The sequence below is a fragment of the Zootoca vivipara genome, chromosome 9 (assembly GCF_963506605.1).
Source record: "Zootoca vivipara chromosome 9, rZooViv1.1, whole genome shotgun sequence".
NCBI classification, from domain to species: Eukaryota; Metazoa; Chordata; class Lepidosauria; order Squamata; family Lacertidae; genus Zootoca; species Zootoca vivipara.
The window spans coordinates 28,955,700-28,973,941 of record NC_083284.1 but is presented as its reverse complement, the minus strand read 5'-3'; the positions used below and the strand labels follow the sequence as shown (position 1 = coordinate 28,973,941).

The 18,242-nt window shown below is 42.1% G+C and overlaps 1 protein-coding gene across 1 annotated transcript in view; it reads left to right on the top strand.

Moving 5' to 3' along the window:
* The window catches only part of TRPC3 (transient receptor potential cation channel subfamily C member 3), a 62,055-nt gene that overhangs the window by 19,615 nt on the left and 24,198 nt on the right, over positions 1–18,242 (top strand). The window contains exons 3-4 of the mRNA XM_035113198.2: positions 7,050–7,235; positions 17,666–17,830. Of these exons, the coding sequence (XP_034969089.2) occupies positions 7,050–7,235; positions 17,666–17,830 (351 nt within the window). The remainder of the gene's footprint in view (positions 1–7,049; positions 7,236–17,665; positions 17,831–18,242) is intronic.

The window sequence follows — 18,242 nt, the reverse complement described above, 5'->3', positions numbered from 1 at the left end:
ATTTTAATGGGGTCCTTCTGGGTCATTGTTGGATTCCGCTTCTCTAATTAACGTTTCCCTAAATTATTGCGAGGAGGCGAAAGGCGCATTAATCTACAAGCCTGTTCCGAGTAGAGAGAGTTTTAAAGAGATCAATGTGGGTGGGCAGCATGGGCTGGCGGTGATGGTATATGGTTATGTGGGTATTTAACACTGCAGTGCCAAATATAACGTACAACTTAATATCTGCTACAGCACATTTCAGCTCCTTCACTGGCTCTTCCATTGTAGATGGAAGTGCGGTGAAAAATTAGATTTAGCCTTTTTTTGCAAGTTGCATATTTTGTAAGCATGGCATTAGATACGGATTTGAATAGTTAAATACATAATTACTTCATCGTTCTGTTCATTTACTGTACACAGTTTTGTATTAGAACCTCATACCAAGGAAATCACCTCATCTTGTTGCGATGCATCCTGTAACACAGCAATTTACAAAATTGCAGATTTGTGAATCTTTATTTTATACATTGTACTGAAACACTAAGATTATTCCTTGTTGTGTAGTGCAGAAAGACATTTCTTCCTTACTGTTTATTTTCTGTATCCAGATCTTCTGCATCCAGATAAAATTGACTTATTGAAGTTACAAAAATATTGTTTGAAGGAAGACTATAATCCTGGAAGTTGAACGTGCAGCTATTACAGGCCATAATAAACTCTTTCAAGGCTTGGCTCTACTATCCCAGCTTCTCATGAAGCATGCAGTTAATCAAAGTTGTAGTTTACTGACTGTAACTGATCATAGATCATATTATTAATAGAACAAAAGTTTCTGGCAAAGACTGTTTGGGAGAGATATAGGCCCCAGCAAACAGTGGCAGCACCCAAATACTGATGTGTCAGCTTTGACTTGCACTCATAAATTGCAGCATTTACTGAAAAAGTGGTTGACTATATTGAATTAGGCCTTTTAACCCTGTTTGAAATGGTATATCATCAGACCTGTGTTTGTTCTTATACCGTTCTTTTACTATGTACCAACAGAGCAAATGATTCCAGCCCATACAGTAGCAATTTAAGACCGTAACTGCATGTTATAGTCTTTAAATGACATACAGTCGTACCTTGGAAGTCGAACGGAATACATTCCGGAAGTCCATTCGACTTCCGAAATGTTTGGAAACCAAAGCGCAGCTTCTGATTGGCTGCAGGAAGCTCTTGCAGCCAATTGGAAGCCGCGGAAGCCCCGTCGGACAGTCAGCTTCCAAAAATAGTTCACAAACTGGAACAGTCCCTTCCCAGTTTGCGGCGTTCGGGAGCCAAAATGTTCAAGAACTAAGCTGTTCAAAAACCAAGGTACGACTGTATTCTTTAACGTAAATTTGTTTGGGAAGAGTCTTCAAGATAGGTTAAAGGTAAAGGGGCCCCTGACCATCAGGTAGAGTCATGTCCGACTCTGGGGTTGTGGCGCTCATCTGGCTCTATAGGTTGAGGGAGCCAGCGTTTGTCCGCAGACAGCTTCCAGGTCATGTGGCCAGCATGACAAAGCTGCTTCTGGCGAACCAGAGCAGTGCATGGAAACGCCGTTTACCTTCCCCCCGGAGCGGTCCCTATTTATCTACTTGCACTTTGATGTGCTTTCGAACTGCTAGGTGGGCAGGAGCTGGGACCGAGCAACGGGATAGGTTAGAAAAAGTAAAATCCTGACATGCACACACACACACACACACACACACACACACACACACACACACACACACCCTCCAGTGCATATCATTTGAAGGCATAGGAATCCTTTGGAAGTTCTACTATCAATTAAAGGCTAAGTAAAGCTGGCGATGGAATCTCCCATCTATTCCAGAAGAAAGAAATAGATCTGTCTTTAACAGATTCAAGGCACAGATTCAAGAGCTTGTTGTGCTTGTTCAAGGATGGAGAATGGGAGCATTAGAATGGGATCATTTGCATCCCCTAATGCTAGGCCTACTTTGTAAGCCACTAATGTATATACGTATGGGGCAAATTGGTCTTTCTTTTCAGGCTTTGGTGTTAATGTTACTTTGTAGGTTTTTGTGGGGTTTGTTTGTCTTTGTTGCTCCATTACACTGATGGATTGCATTATACTACGAGAACCCAGCCCCTCAAGGCATCTTACTGCTTTATTTATAAAACCCAGTTCCACCACTAATATTGGTTGCCTGTTGTCAACCCATTTAACTAGTGTGCCTTGACGAACTGTGTTGCAGGCCGGGGAAATCCTGAACTCCTTGGAGGAAGGGCTGGATAAAAAAATTAGTAAGTAAATAAAGATTTTTTTAAAAAAAGCAGAACTTAATCCTTGTCTTTTGAATGGGACACCAATACCTATCAGCATCCAAACTTGACAAAGCTATCTAATTAGCAACAAGGATGAGTCATCAACCACTATCTCATTTAAAGGGCCCATTCGCAAAACCTCAGTCTTCTTTATAACTTTTTGGGAAGTTTTCAAACACCTCTTATGTTTATTTGCAACAAACATACATTTATTTGCAACAAACAATGTCAGCCTGGCCATGCAATATGTATCCTTAAGGATTTTGGACGGCTTTTATCAGAAGGTCTCAAAACTTTCTCGTGCAATGTATCTGGGATATGCATTATTTGCAAATGTTAAGATAGAGAAGGGACTACTGTGTTGTGGCTGCTTGAGGCGCACAGTCATTCGTTGCCTCATAACTAGTGGGGAAAGGCTTTGCAATGTAAAGTCTGGTGGTGGCAGCTGGAGATAAGTGGCGTGGACCAGTATGAGGGATAAATCTGAAACCATGACATTAGGAAGAACTATGGCTCCGAAATGCTGTTGCCTGAAGCAATGCAATTGGTCTAATATAGAACTAATTTTGGCTTCAGTAGGGGAAACTGAATGGAAGTGAGAATGAAATTGTCTGCTGCTTACCCTGTCCTGTGCTGAGAGGAGAATCAAATATGAGATAATACCTTGCCTACAGGACTTGAGATAGAAATGCCTGTTCAATGCTATCGGAATGCCAAAAGCTTTGAACAGAGCATACCTACTGAAAGCAAAGCGAGAGACAGCAAGAAAGCATAGAATCACGGGTTTTAATTGGTTGTCTTGGTCTATCTGATTGTCCAGGATGTTGCTTTCTTCAACAGAGTCTTTGGCTAAAATGGGACAGAGAAGGATTTTCCATTCTATAATGGATCAGGCTTATCACTTACCACTTGAGGCAGAGCAAATGCAATAGGTTTTTGCCTTCTCATGCTGCATATCCCCACATGCCTGGCATAGATGAATTCCAGGGCTCTTAACTTAGGACTGTTGGCAACTGTGAGGAAATGCTGATTCTATTAAGGATATTGCAACTTTGCAAAAATTTAAAACTTCTAATTTGTTAAAAGAACAGCAGTTCTTGCTCATTAGATTATCTCTTGTCAAGATTTTTAAGCATTCTTTTATAAATGCTTTGGCATGATTGGTTGGACTTGAATAATGCTGAAAAAATCTTGAGTGATTAAGGAGCAATACCAACACGCTGAGATTTTTTTTCATGACTTGTATCACTCCTGATATTTAAAATCCACTTTGACTACTGTATCCTTGTCAAAGATAGTAATGTGCGCGCACACAAACACACGCATTAAAACAATGACTTTAAAATAATAATAATTCTACCAGCTAGAACTGAAGCCTTTTTCTAGAAAAATCAGAAACAAACATATCTGGATAGATCGAACACTAAATTCTCTTCCCTTTTGCTAAAATGTCTATGTAAGGCACATAGGAAGCTGCCTTTTATTCTTTTATTTTATTTTATTTTATGCCTTTTATTCTTGGTCTATCTAGCTCAGTATTGTCTGCACTGACTGGTAGAAGCTCCCTGGGATTTCATTTCCGGCCCTATTTAGAGATTCAAAGCCAGGCCCGGCTCTAGGTGTAGTCTCTGTGGCGCCGGGCTGGCAGGAGGGTGCTGCGCCCGCCCACCAGGGCGGGGGCGCCGGAGCGATCTCTGCGCCAGGGCGCCCGACCTGCTTGAGACGGCCCTGGTCAAAGCAGACACTCTGCTACTGAGCTATGGTCCTTCCTCATGCCATGCTGCTTTTGCTGTGATTATTGACCCATGCTTTACCCAATACTGTAATGTCTATTCTTATACATATGAGTTAGAGCAGCTCTAACTCGGTAGCAAAAGTTTTTTTTTAAAAAAAGCAAGGGGTGCTTTCAAACAGCTTCCCAGGCCAAGGAGAAGAGAAGTGGCTGGCCTGGGTTTCCAGGTGTAACTCCTATGGAAGAATGCAAACAACGGTAAAAATCCGACAAGAAGATCGGTGTCACTAACAAGTGAGCAAGCTGCCCTAATTTCAACCACTCTTTAGGACGGTTCTCTAGGGAGATCACAGCTAGTTGTCATAATTGTGTTCTTATTTGCAGAGCAAGTTTAAAATGTGTTAGACGCTTTACAGATAATACCATTTGCACTCCGAGGTTTGTGTAATTGCTTAGTTGAGACTTGGTACTAAGCTTTATAATAAATTGAGCATACGAAAGTGAGACCAGCAGCCATGTCGAAAAAGAAACTGAAGTGCTTCCCACCCCCCTGGGGGGGGGGGACATAGCTGCTTCTCTATGGAATTCTCTCTCTCAGTCCTAATTTCTCTTTAGCTCAGGCACCCCCAAACTGCGGCCCTCCAGATGTTTTTGGCCTACAACTCCCATGATCCCTAGCTAACAGGACCAGTGGTCAGGGAAGATGGTAATTGTAGTCCAAAACATCTGGAGGGACAAAGTTTGGGGATGCCTGCTTTAGCTCATGGGGTAGAAAACCATTTTCTGCTCGAGAACAACTTGGTGGAAAGTTGCCTGGGGGCGAGGTATAGTCCAGCAGTGGGTGGCACTAGACTCAAAAGTACACCTTTAACACACAAGCACTCACTCTCTCTCTCAGAATTAGATTCAACATATGTGGTAGTAAGAAAAAGAAATATAGTAAAATGCTGCTATGATTCTTCCTGTATTAAACGTGTGTGCGATTTTGTGTGTGTTGAAAGCAGGGTTGGAGGAAGGGGTTTGTGGTAGGAGCGGCCCGCCCTGGGTGTCACCACTGAAGGGGGTGACAAAATGCTAGGTGGTACTCACCGCGGGCCCTGCAGTGTGCCCGAGCCACACATCTCTCCTGGGAGAGATACGGTGGCTTGGGTGTGTGCAGGCTCCGCGCTACTCCAAGTGGTCTGCCCACTGCCTCTTTCCCAGCTGTAGGGCCGCTGATTTGGAGGAGGCAGGCAGATTCTGCCGCTGCCTTTCCGTAGAGGAAGGTGGGGAGACTCTCCCAGGTGCAGCTGCAGCCAGCCAGCTTTCTCCGCTGGCTCCCCGACAGGGAGGCTTCGAAGGATGGCTTCCCTCCTTTGACAGGTGGGTGGGTGGGCGGGTTGCAAGCTTGTTGCCCCAAGTCCTGACACAAAAGGGCTGCTTAAGTGCTCAGGTGCTTATTAGCTTCATCTCCTCTTTCAATGGACCCCTCAGGCCACTCCCTCACAAGCAGGGCCGGTGTGTCCATTTAGGCGAACTAGGCAGCTGCCTAGAGCGCCAAAATGGAGGGGGCGCTGCTGACCAGCCTACCTGCCACCCGTCGCCGCCCCTGGTGCTGCCTGGGGCCGCCTCCACTGCGCCTGTCACCTGCTGAGCGGCTTCAGGCCGCTTTCCTGATCTAATCTTTTTGCAGGAAGAATCCACCGCTTGCAGGTTATAGTTCAAGGCTTTCAAGGGACTAAGAAGTCACAACTAATAAGGCAGGAAACAAATGAAATCAGCTCCTTAATTTTAGAGTCCTCAGCTTTCTGTAATGTTAGGACAGGGAGATGATGATTTCTGAAGTCATAGGTGTAGCCATAGTGATATTACTACCTAAGTAAGCTCCATTGATTTCAACAGAACTTACTCCCATGTAAGTGGCATAGGATAGCAACCCTAACTGCTTTTCTGAAATAAGGGAGAATAAGGGAGAATAAGGAGGAAGTTGGAACATATTCAAAGCAAAGTTCTAAAATGGGGCAGGGAAGAGAGAGGTACATTATCAATGCTATTCAACACGTCTGTAGTGAAAGCAACCAGGCTCAAGACTTAAATACTAAAATTCACGGTGCTGAAAAGAATACCATGAGAATGGCGTGCTAAGGAGTTTCTGAACACAAGGACCATTTTTCAGAGGTGACAGACAGTAATAACAGATTTACAGAGAGCCGTGGAATGTAAGAGACAAATGACTGACAACTGGAGTAACAGAAGGGAAAGGTGAGATAATAAAGTGACTGACTTGTACCCACCATATGGAATGCTCTAGCATCCTGCCCCATGAACTGCTGCTCTTGATTACTTTGGTCCTCTTGGACCAAAACCAAATATGAGAGCAGCCCTTACTGTACACTCCTCCTGTGAACCTACCTCTCCGTGTGCCCCTTCTGAGAAATGTGTGGAGGGTGGTAAGAACTGGCTTGTTCAGTGGTTGGTCCCCATTGATAGAATGCTCTGCCCAGAAGAACATGCCTGGCACCATCACTGTCAGCTTTCAGATGCCAGGCTTTTACCTAGGCTTTTGGTGGATTAATTTGGATTATAACACAGTGGTTTTTTTGACCTGCTCATCTTTCAGTTGGGTGGTGTTAGGTTCATTTTTAGATGAGCACTTTTTAGATAAACCGTTCTTTTATGTATTTGTTTTTTAAATGTTTTCAAGCCTTGAGTATTTAATGGATCTGTAAGCCATTTTGATGCAGCTTTTGTGGAAAGCCACAGTAAATGGAATAAATCATAACAATTAATAATACACTAATTTGAGGACCTGCATAGTCATTTGTCTTTCTTCCTTGTCTCAGTATGCACATTGGTATCTGTGTTTCTATGGATATTAAAGTATCGTTTGAATACCATGTACGAAAAAGAGGGCAGAAATGTGCAATCCAGCCTAGACAGTCATCTGCAGAATGTACATATGCTACGGTAAATAAATGCACATTACTAAATCAGTTCCACATGAATGGATGTGACTCAATAACTGTTGTCTGCTTTTTAGAATGACTATCGCAAGCTGTCTATGCAATGCAAGGATTTTGTGGTTGGCGTCCTTGATCTCTGCCGAGACTCTGAAGAGGTAGAATCCATTCTAAATGGAGATTTGGAGGCTGAGCCAGTTGAAACACAAAGGCACAGAGCTTCATTGAGTCGTGTCAAACTGGCAATTAAGTATGAAGTCAAAAAGGTAAGTGACTGTCTCTTTTAGACAGTATGATACTGGATGCATTGCATCATAAACTGCCTGCATCAAGAACCTTAAGCACTATAACAGGGCTGTATTGTAAACACTTTACGGGTCCTGTCCTCTGGACAGAAATAATTCACTAATGTCAAACTGATTTCACAATAAGGCAGCAGAGAGATTGGCATTTTGCAATGAAAATAATAGGGACTGTCATACACGAGTCAATTATTGTGATGCAGTGTTCTTACGCATGTGCATGTTATCCATTAAAACATCCAGAGACAAACAGCCACTTGTTGATCCGTCTTCAGCATAAATAAAAAGACTGGAGAAATCATTCTGTAAATAGAAATGATGTTATATCATTATGTTGTTCTGAACTGTACTGCCATTCCACTCAACCCTTTCCCCCGCTGACCATGATCCATCCAAAGTTAAGCTCTTCTGTGTCCCATTGATTTTGTGTCTTCCATTTAAATTAACAGCACTTAAAAGTACTCACTTTGTCTGGATTGTGTGTAGTGTCCGTGTAATATGGATGGGAGGTAGATGCACCAGAGTACATTAAAAATGGCACTCACCTTTTGAAAGCTGTTACTGCTCTTACAACTAATAGCCACAACAGGCAGTTGCTTGCAGATCAGAAGTGATGTATCAGATGCGCACAGAAACAGGCCTTGTTAGTTCCTTCTAGAAGCATAACTGGCAGAGAAAGGGGGGTGCGGCTCAACCCAGGTGTCATCCCTGAGGGGGGTGACATCGCTGCGGGTGCTAGCCCCTGGGATGCTAGCACCTAGCCCCGCCCCCACAGGCACAGCATGTGCGCCGCTCCGGATGCCAGAGCAGCTAGCTCCGCCTCCAAGAAGCATATTTTAAGCTTGGAACGATAATGTTTAGTTAGAGTCTCTCTACATAGGAATCTGCTATGATGTGAGATATGATAGATGTACAGTATAGTATATTCTTGGGGGTTCCACTGACAAAAGTCTTTAAAATAGCCACAGAAGCAAACTCTGTTCCAAGGGCAGTTTATTTATATAGAAAACAGAAAATTTATATTATAAAACTTTCAAGCCAGTGCTTTCTGGGTGTTAACGTTTACGGACAATCATCTTGGGTCATCACCTCTGAGAAGTAATAAAACACAAATGCTAGAGGACTACGGAAAGGAAGTGACACCTACATTTATTTACATCTGAATAGGTCTGCCTTGGCGGCCATGCTGCCAGTAACAGCAAGCTTTTTCACAGCTTCTGTTATAAATCACATTGTGTTATAGTGAGCCACCAGGTAAAGCCAACCTACTACCGTAAGTAAGACTGCAGTGCATAAATTGGATAGCGTTAGTTTCTTTAAACTCATCCCTGATTAATAGATACTTGAATATTTTCAGTTACATATAGATCACAAACTATAAAAATAATCTAGGATTTATTAATTAGCGATGGGTTTAAAGAAACTGACACTATCCAATTCTTATATAGTAAATCTCTGTGTTTACAAGAGCTTTCTATTTTGAGACCAGGTGTGTTGTTGTGATTCCTGCACACTACAGAAACTTCATCTTGAGCTCATGCTTCACCTGTTCACGGCGCCAGTGGGGGCCATAAATTTATGGGAACAGTGCAGGCTTTGCAGAGTGCATGGCTGGCTTCTGAATGCTTCTGTGGCATTTCTTCGGAGACTGATGTGCAGAACTTCCCTGGATAACTTGGAAAGTCACAAGTGTGATTTTTATTCTGCACCACAACAAAACAAATCTCTTTTTCCAAGGCATGTGCCCTTTGAACACAAATAAACTGATTAGGTTCTCTTGGGCTTTTAAAAACATTGGATCTTTAAGGATCTGCTGGTTTTATAAACTTAGGACCATGTTGGAGAACCTCCAGGCTGTGGACCTAATTCAGTCCTCCAAGCTCCTCCAATTGACCCATTAGTCATTCCTAATAAACTCCATCTGTATGTCAATCTTGTGATGTCATTTGACACCACCTATTTACTGTATCATGTTGATCTATCCTACTTTCTGCATTTTGTAGTTTTTTCATAGCTGCCAAGTTTTCCCTTTTCTCGTGAGGAAGCCTATTCAGCATAAGGGAAAATCCCTTAAAAAAGGGATAACTTGGCAGCTATGGTTTTTTTAATATTAGGCTTAACAATTTAGTATTTTACATATGCTTTATATATTTTACGTACATTGGAAGTCTGGAAGAAATGTACTGCAAGCTTCGCTTTGCAGTTGCAGAGGATTTACAGAAACGTGCTAAGCGAGCTGCCTTTCTAGTGATTTTTACTTGGAGAACTCAGGTTTGCAAGGATAAGGGCTTCTGAACTTGATTTCTTTGTAAGTTTTAAATGGAAAATACAGATAATGCTCAGGTATTAGGCTTATATTCTTCCCAAAATATTCATGCAGCCTGCTGGGAGAGTTCCTGTTAGGTTTTGACAGGATTTAGCCATAAAGGAAAATAAAATGGAAACACGGTTTTACTCAAGTCTTCGGGTTACGGAACTAAAGGAAAAAATGACTTCGTTGGATGGGAAATTCAGCTGGTTGTTATCAGGTTGTAAAATGTTGGAAGTCTCCTCTATTGTGGAAGTGGCTGTGTAAAACACAGTTTGTTCTTATTCAATGGATCTGCTCCTTGTTCGCATGCTGAATTAAATGGAAGCTGGTTTAAGAATAGTGCCAAGATTAGCAGAGACTGATAAGGAATATACTAGTTGAGGGCATCTTTTGTGAGAGGCAATGCAACAGAAATTCTGAAGATGTTAAGTATTAGAATAAGTAGTGACTTGAAGACTATTTGTTAATAGTCTTTTGAAAAGTTTAGGGAGAAGGAGAATTTAGGAAGAAAAAAAGCAGTGCAGCAATTGATGCAAATGGTGCTACTTTAGAGATAGCATAATTTTAAAAGTACTGATTTGGGGTATAAGGAAGTGAAAGGAAAATGGTTAGAATCGGTTCTAATGTCTTCAAGGAGAAATACCCATTGACAAATCCCTCTTGCCTTCTTTGCTAAAATCTTCCACTGAGTTCCCTTGTCTGAATTTATTTATTTATAACTTATTACTTATTATTTTTGTACAAATGCCCAGCTGAAAAAAATATATATGGATGACTGGAAACATGTTGCCAGTATTTTTCTTCATATTTGTGAAGCAAGTATTCTGCGCTCTTCCAGCTCTCCTAAGAGATGCTGTGTTAAAATTAGAATTAATAGCTGCATTCCAATGATCATATATTTGTTTAATAAGCTGAGATAGGAATGAACCTTGAGCCTTGTGCCCTCACATGCAGCCGCCTTGACCTTGCATTCAGGCAAGCCAGCAAACCAACCAACCAACCAACCAACCAGGAAACATTCACGTTATGTATAGTTTCTTGCTTCAACAGAACCAAGTAATGGCTTCAGAATAAGCGTGAATATGAAGTCATTTTCAAACCATGGCTTTGTCTCCTTGCATGTTCCAAAGCAGTTAATCATGGTTTCAGTTCAGTTCAGTTTTATTACAGCAAAAGCCAGCAATACAAAGTACCATAATTCCAAACAAAAAATCAGCAATAACATCACCAGAAGCAGAACAGTTACACAAAAGGAATTTGCAATATATTATTCAATAGAAGAGATTTACGTTTCTTAATAGCTAAAGTGCAGAATTTGGCCACATCATATGATACTGGGCTTGAGGAATCTTCCAGTAGGAATTTTCGTAAGATTTCAGAGGAGAATTCCAAATAATATTGTAAGGGTATAAATTTTGATAAAAGGGGTAAAATAAGTCGAGCTCGTTTTTAACCATGGTTTCATGATATGGTTCATGAAATGGGAAAGTATAGCTAACTGGAAAACATCTTGGTCTGTTAGCAAAGGATGGAGTGAAGTGGCCATGAATGGCTCATCCATATCTTGGCGTATTAAGCTAAAATATGAACATCCAGATATGAACATGTTGCTCTTAGACAAATTAATGGAGGTTAATTAGCAAATAATAATAATAATAATAATAATAATAATAATAATAATAATAAATAATAATAATAAAGTAATAATAATTTTTATCCCACCCATCTGGCTGGGTTGCCCCATAACCTTCACAATTAGAAGAAGAGTGTCTCTGGCAGAGCATCCCAAGACATGTGTGTGGCTAGGCAGTATTCAAAAAAGGATACTAGGCCAGGTGGACCCTAATCCTCCTTTCAAAGTCATTCAAGTTGGTGGCTATCACTACCGGTAGATCTAGAGGGAGAAAATCCCACAGTTTAACTATGTGCTGTGTCACAGTAAGAAAGGGGTCAGGGGACTCAAGGGAGTGGAAATGGGGAATGCTAGGGTGTGTATCTTGGCAGGTACCCAGTGATGTCTACCCTGACACCATCACAGCTGCAAAGAATAGATAGTTTAAAACTCCAAAGTTGATATCTAAAGTCATTTTAGACTTGCTGAAGAATTTACGCATGCTGAAAGATTGAGGCATGTGCTCAAGTGTGTAACTCAGCCACATCTCTGATTTTGGCTTTATATAACAAAACGTGCACATTTAGTAAATTCAGACTTTTAACATAATTTCCTTCTCTTTGGTGCAGGTGCTCTTTAATTACTTTGTGAATGCTTACTAATTTAACTGCCAATGCTAGCTAATTCAGCAGTATATATAACAGAAGTTAACTTGCACCTGAATGCTACTTTAAGGCTTATCCATGCTTGCCTTTCCTTCTCACTTTCCAGGCATGGTCTGCACTTTAAAGCACAATGGCTGAGCACACAAAAACACTTTTTTTTTTGCTCCTGGGGCTTACCCATTAAAACCTGCTCTTTAAAGCTGAATCAGAGCAACTGGCAATCTGTGGAAAACCCGAATTGCTGTTTGCTACGAATCAGCTTTAAAGAGTGGATTTTCATGGGCAAAGCTCCAGAGCAAAGAAAAAGGGGGGTGGCACTCAGAGCTTTAAAGTGCAGGTAAGTGTGGATGAGCCCTTAATCATTAGTTTAAAACTAATCTTTATGCCTTCCAAATGTCTTGAAGATTCAAACATGACATGAGTCAACAGTGTGATGTAGCAGCTAAAAAAGCCAATGCAATTCTGGGCTTCATCAATAGGAGTATAGCATCTAGATCAAGGGAAGTAATAGTACCACTGTATTCTGCTCTGGTCAGACCTCACCTGGAGTACTGTGTCCAGTTCTGGGCACCACAGTTCAAGAAGGATACTGACGAGCTGGAACGTGTCCAGAAGAGGGCAACCAAAATGATCAAAGGCCTGGAAACGATGCCTTATGAGGAACGGCTTAGGGAGCTGGGTATGTTTAGCCTGGAGAAGAGAAGGTTAAAGGGTGATATGATAGCCATGTTCAAATATATAAAAGGATGCCATATAGAGGAGGGAGAAAGGTTGTTTTCTGCTGCTCCAGAGAAGCGGACACGGAGCAATGGATTCAAACTACAAAGAAAGAAGATTCCACCTAAACATTAGGAAGAACTTCCTGACAGTAAGAGCTGTTCGGCAGTGGAATTTGCTACCAAGGAGTGTGGTGGAGTCTCCTTCTTTGGAGGTCTTTAAGCAGAGGTTTGACAGGCATATGTCAAGAATGCTTTGGTGGTGTTTCCTGCTTGGCAGGGGGTTGGACTGGATGGCCCTTGTGGTCTCTTCCAACTTTATGATTCTATGATTATATTGTGTAAATGGCTAATAATAGCCTCACCTACGCTGAACCTAAGTTAAAAAACAACCCCCTTTAAAGCAAATTTTGCTGGCATTTTCATATTCAGAATTCTGGGCACTTATTGCTCATTTTCATGCAAAAAAACACAATGTTTTCCTAGCTTACCATATTGCTTAAAAGTGTTCCCTATGATCATGCTCGGTGGCTGTGGAATGCTGACTGGCAATTGAGAACATGGCTAGTTGGCTGGCATTCTGAATAGGAGCAGTTCAAACAACAACATTTTGTTGCAGGCCCACATATCAGGAAACTATTGGCCTCCTGCCTTTGTGGTACAAAGGGCTGCCTGTTTTGTTCTGTTCCTTTATGTACAACTACTGCATTTTAAGCAGAAAAATATTAATCACATACCGGTATATGAAGGACATTTAAAATGAAATTCCCACTTGCACCAAGAAAGAACAACTGTTAATATTTTTAGTTTCTGAAAAAACTTGTTTCCAATCTCATTTGAGCCTGTGGAGGTGTTACTGTGATGTTAGCAACTCTGCAACATGCCAAATAAACAAACCTAATAATAACATAAAATTGTATGGTGATAACTATCTGTACATTCAGGAGCCTTTCTTTATAAGCTTGAAATAGCTTATTTGGGGAAGCTTGTAATTTAATATTATTTTTAAGAAATATGCCTCAGATTCAAGAGCAGTGTCAACATGCAAATAGGTTGCTATTATAATTTTAGTAGCTGATAATGAAGCTTAAAAAAACAATTAATGGAGTTATATCGGCAACATCATAATTAGAAGGAGTCTTTTTCGCAATCATAAATATTATCCAATGAGAATTCCTGTGTGATTTATAGTGTATATACAGGTGCTTGATACATACTGAGAGCCTGAAGTCTTTCTAATTTTCATAATATATAGATTCCTCCAGTTCACATGTAATTAATCAGGAAAATCAAAATTGGTACGTTACTATCTGCCTTGCTTGCCCTCATTGTATTGGTGGGTAGTATTGCTCCAGGTGGACTTTGCTTTGATACATTGACCATGATCAAACATTGATAATGAATCTGATAATGTTCTAGTCTACAAACAACTAGCATTTATTGGTCTTTAAGGTGCCATCGGAGACTATAGTTGTTTTGGCTATAACACAGCCCAGTCAAATTACCACTGGGAAATGAAGTACAGAGTAAGGCGTGCTTAAGCCTATTGATTTCAGTAGAATCGATAAACCTAAGTTTCCTGTGTGGGATTGTAGCTGCTTGTTTCTTGTCATATAAATTGGGTTGGATTCATAGGAACAGAGAAAGCTGCTTTGAACCATTTAGTATGCCACTTTTGATCTAAATTCACATCAGTGGTGGGAGGCTGGAAGAAGGGGAACTTGCCAGGAGGGATGGGGAAGCCAAAATGGATGGAGTAGCAGGATGGAGTGCAGGGGAACCCTCTTGATGAGAGCAGCCTGTCCATCCCTAAGCAGCTCTCTTGGTGGCGAGAAAGAGAGAGAGAGAGAGAGAGAGAGAGAGAGAGAGAGGGAGGGAGAAGCTGCTGGGAGAGTGAACAGGAGTGACAGAAATAGTGAGAGATGAGTGGCATCACTGTTGTACTGGTTAACTCTACCTGCTGCTGGCATGTGGCCCCAACAGATTACCCCAAAGGAATGTGATTCTTGGGCAGGGAGAGAGAAGGTTCCCTACTCCGATCTACACCAACTAGCAACAGGCTCTCCGGGGTTTCAGCCAGGGCGTTTCTCAGCCATACCTGGAGATGCCATGGACTGAATCTGGGGCTTTCTGTATGTAAACATGTGTTGCAGCACTGCACAATGGCCTTTCAAAGCTGCTCTTCAACTCATAGAAGGGCTGTTCTATATCCATCACTAGAGCTTTGTTTGGGAAAAGTGGAGGTAAACACAAAGATTTCGTTCTCTTACGCAACAGGCCAGTGTCTAAAGCAGACGCATGAGAATTTCTGTCATACGTTGTTACGGCACTGTGCTAATTCCATATGTGTCTATGATAGCAGTTTGTACATAGCTAAACCAAAATGCTGTTCGTCCTGGAGAGAGAACACAGTGTTTGTGTGTGTAGGCCCTTTAACCTTCCCCAAATAAATTCAGACAAGACTCAAATTTTTTGTTTGGTTTTTGGCGGAATCTAGGCCACAACTTTATTGATTCCAATCAAGTGAGTGGTTGCATAGGCTCTGGTTCGACTAGCTCCCTGCACCCTTGCAGGCAGCGCTAACCCAGGGCACACCGTAGGTCAGCCTTGGGTGAACACCCGGCAAAGTGGATAGTGGGGTCAAGCCAGTCCACTAGCCAGATGTCCCCCTGGACTCAGGCATGGGCACAACCCCTCTCAGGGTTGACCAAACCATAGAGTCCCTGGATTCCTTTAACGGAATACCCATTGCATAGGGATGGCCAGACCACTGATTGCACCCAGCATTGAGGGACCTCCAATAGGGTGTTGTGGCCATCTAATCGCTTCCACCCACAACACAGGGTCTGGTTGCCAGGTCACACCGCAACACGTGCCCTCTTGTTAGGGAGGACCCGATTCTCTCTCTCTCTCTCTCTCTCTCTCTCTCACACACACACACACACACAGCACATAATAAGCAGTCTCCAGTTACTGCGGTTAATTTATCATCACCACTATATCCATGACATACTGAATCTCTCAAATGAGTCCAACCATGCCTAGTATCTGCAGAACAGCAGTATTGGCCATTTTCCTTCTGCCAGGGTTCCTTGAATCTAACCCTGTAGTTTGGATCCAACTGTGGTTGCTACAAGGGGGAGGGGAAATTCCCCACATACACGTTTGACATGAGTTGACAGTGGAGGTGGTACATAGTAGAGATAGCACTATGTAAACGCATGACAGAAGTCGTTCACCTGGAGGGGCCGATCTGCAATGCTTGCTTCCCAGCAGCTGTGTTGCTACCACTTGCCAGAAGAAGGAGGAATGAGTGGTGGGGAAGTTGGCTCACAGGCAGAGCCAATCCAGTGCACCTGCCCATGCGCCCACACTGCCTGGCCTCCCTGCTACCTTGCCACTTCCTCTCCTCCCATTAAAGTGGCAATGAGGCACCTTTTGGGATGCATGATTAACTTGAAGATCTCAGTAGGTGGTGCTCATGTTGTGGTAACCATCCACTCAGCCACTGTGCGGTTGCGAAGCACTGGGTTGTGGCACCTGCCACAGCCAGTTTCAATCACTGAACAGTGTTGTGTAGTGGGTCTTCAGTGATTTCAGCTCAGTGCAAATAAGAACAGGAGGCGAGGATCTGGTACAACATCTCTTTACTTCAAAGAACAAGCCAGAACACAGGGAGTGGGGAAAACTGGGACTTATATAGTAACAGAGAACTAGCAGGGAAAAGATACATTTTGGCAGGAACCAATGGCAAGGATTCCCTCCAGCGTAAACCAATCCAGCAGCGGATCCAAATCCTGCACTCTGAACCAGCAAATGATATACGTTCCCACTGGAACTTATGCATTCAAATAAACTCTGCAATACAATACAATAAACTCTATATATTATATTACAATACATACTTGGCTGTGCTATTACCTTAATACACAACAAACAGCAAGGACAGGAATGTGTCTAAAATCTCTGTCACCATGTTGTGGTCACTGGTGATATGACCTAGTAACACATCTCACCAGCTACCACTGGATCCGAAGAGCCATTTCTACTCACTGTATTATTCTGTTCAAGGGGATGTGGGTGGTGTTGTGGTCTAAACCACAGAGCCCAGGGCTTGCCGATCAGAAGGTTGGCGGTTCAAATCCCTGCAACGGGGTGAGCTGTTGCTCTGTCCCAGCTCTGGCCAACCTAGCAGTTCAAAAGCACACCTGGGCAAGTAGATAAATAGGTACAACTGTGGCAGGAAGGTAAATGACATTTCCATGCGCTCTGGCTTCTGTCATAGTGTTCTGTTGTGCCAGAAGCGGTTTAGTCATACAGGCCACATGACCCAAAAGCTGTCTGTGGACAAACGCCATCTCCCTCAGCCTGAAAGCGAGATGAGCGCCACAACCCCATTATCGCCTTTGACTGGACTTAACCATCCAGGGGTCCTTTACCTTTTAACTTTACCTATTATTCTGTTCCTGTTCTTTTCCTAACACCTCTACAGTTGCTATATTGGGGTATACCGTAATTCAGTTTCAAACATGAAGTTATTGTATTGGGTGACCATAAATGTGTGATTGCTTGTTCAAAAGAATCTCATGCCATGTGAAAATTGTGTCCCTAATGGAGAGGCAAATTATTACAACCTCTTTCACCATTGTTCCTTTTATTCCATTTTAAAGTGGCCTTTTTTTTTGTTTTGTTAAAGAGCATTTATGCATGGAAATGGTACACAGGAGAGGATTGTGAATTCACACTAAAAAGAATAAAGGCTTTATCCCAAGCATAGTAAGAGAGGGAGAAGCATGATTTCCAGCATGTGGCTCCTCTGTCTAAGTAGGAATATGCTTGTAACATGATCCAGTGTCCCAATAGTTGTGTGACACACAATTATTCATCATTATATAAAGATTTGACGTAAACTAAAAGGTTCTCTCAACTCTAAACTGAAATCGCTTCTATTAATATTTGCATTACTGTATCTGTATTCTTAAGAAATGGAAAATGTGAGCTGTTGCAATAGATGCACCAACCCTGCAGTGCATTAATTACATGTGCTTCAGTATCTGTGTAACTTGCTTTTTCTTCTGTTTTCCCCACAGTTTGTGGCCCATCCAAACTGTCAGCAACAGCTGTTGACCATCTGGTATGAAAACCTTTCAGGATTACGGGAACAGGCCATAGCGATCAAGTGTCTAGTTGTGCTGGTGGTAGCACTGGGCCTCCCATTTCTTGCCGTTGGGTACTGGATTGCACCATGTAGCAGGGTACAAGGTTTTGTTTTTCGCTTTTTTTGGTGTGTATATGAATTTCATTTCAGAAAGCCCTCTGTTGAAGTGAGAGACCCAGTTGTGTGCTGAAGGCCATATTCCTGTTTCTCTTGATACCTTGCTGAAACAAAACGATTGCTATTGTTAACGTAATTGTGATTATTCGTTTCCGTTACACCAGAATGTTTTACAGTTTCTTATCCTGTACTTCTGTTGGGCGGGTGAATTTGGAGCATGAATACTTTTGTTACTGAAAGGAAGTAACACTCTCTATGGAAATAAAATAATGCTGAAGATTAGTAATTTATAATATATTTCTAAACTAAATAAAATAGGTTGTGGCTGCTGTGCTTGGATGACCTAGGGAAGAGGTCTTGTATCTTCTTCTCTTCTCTCATATCAAGTATGA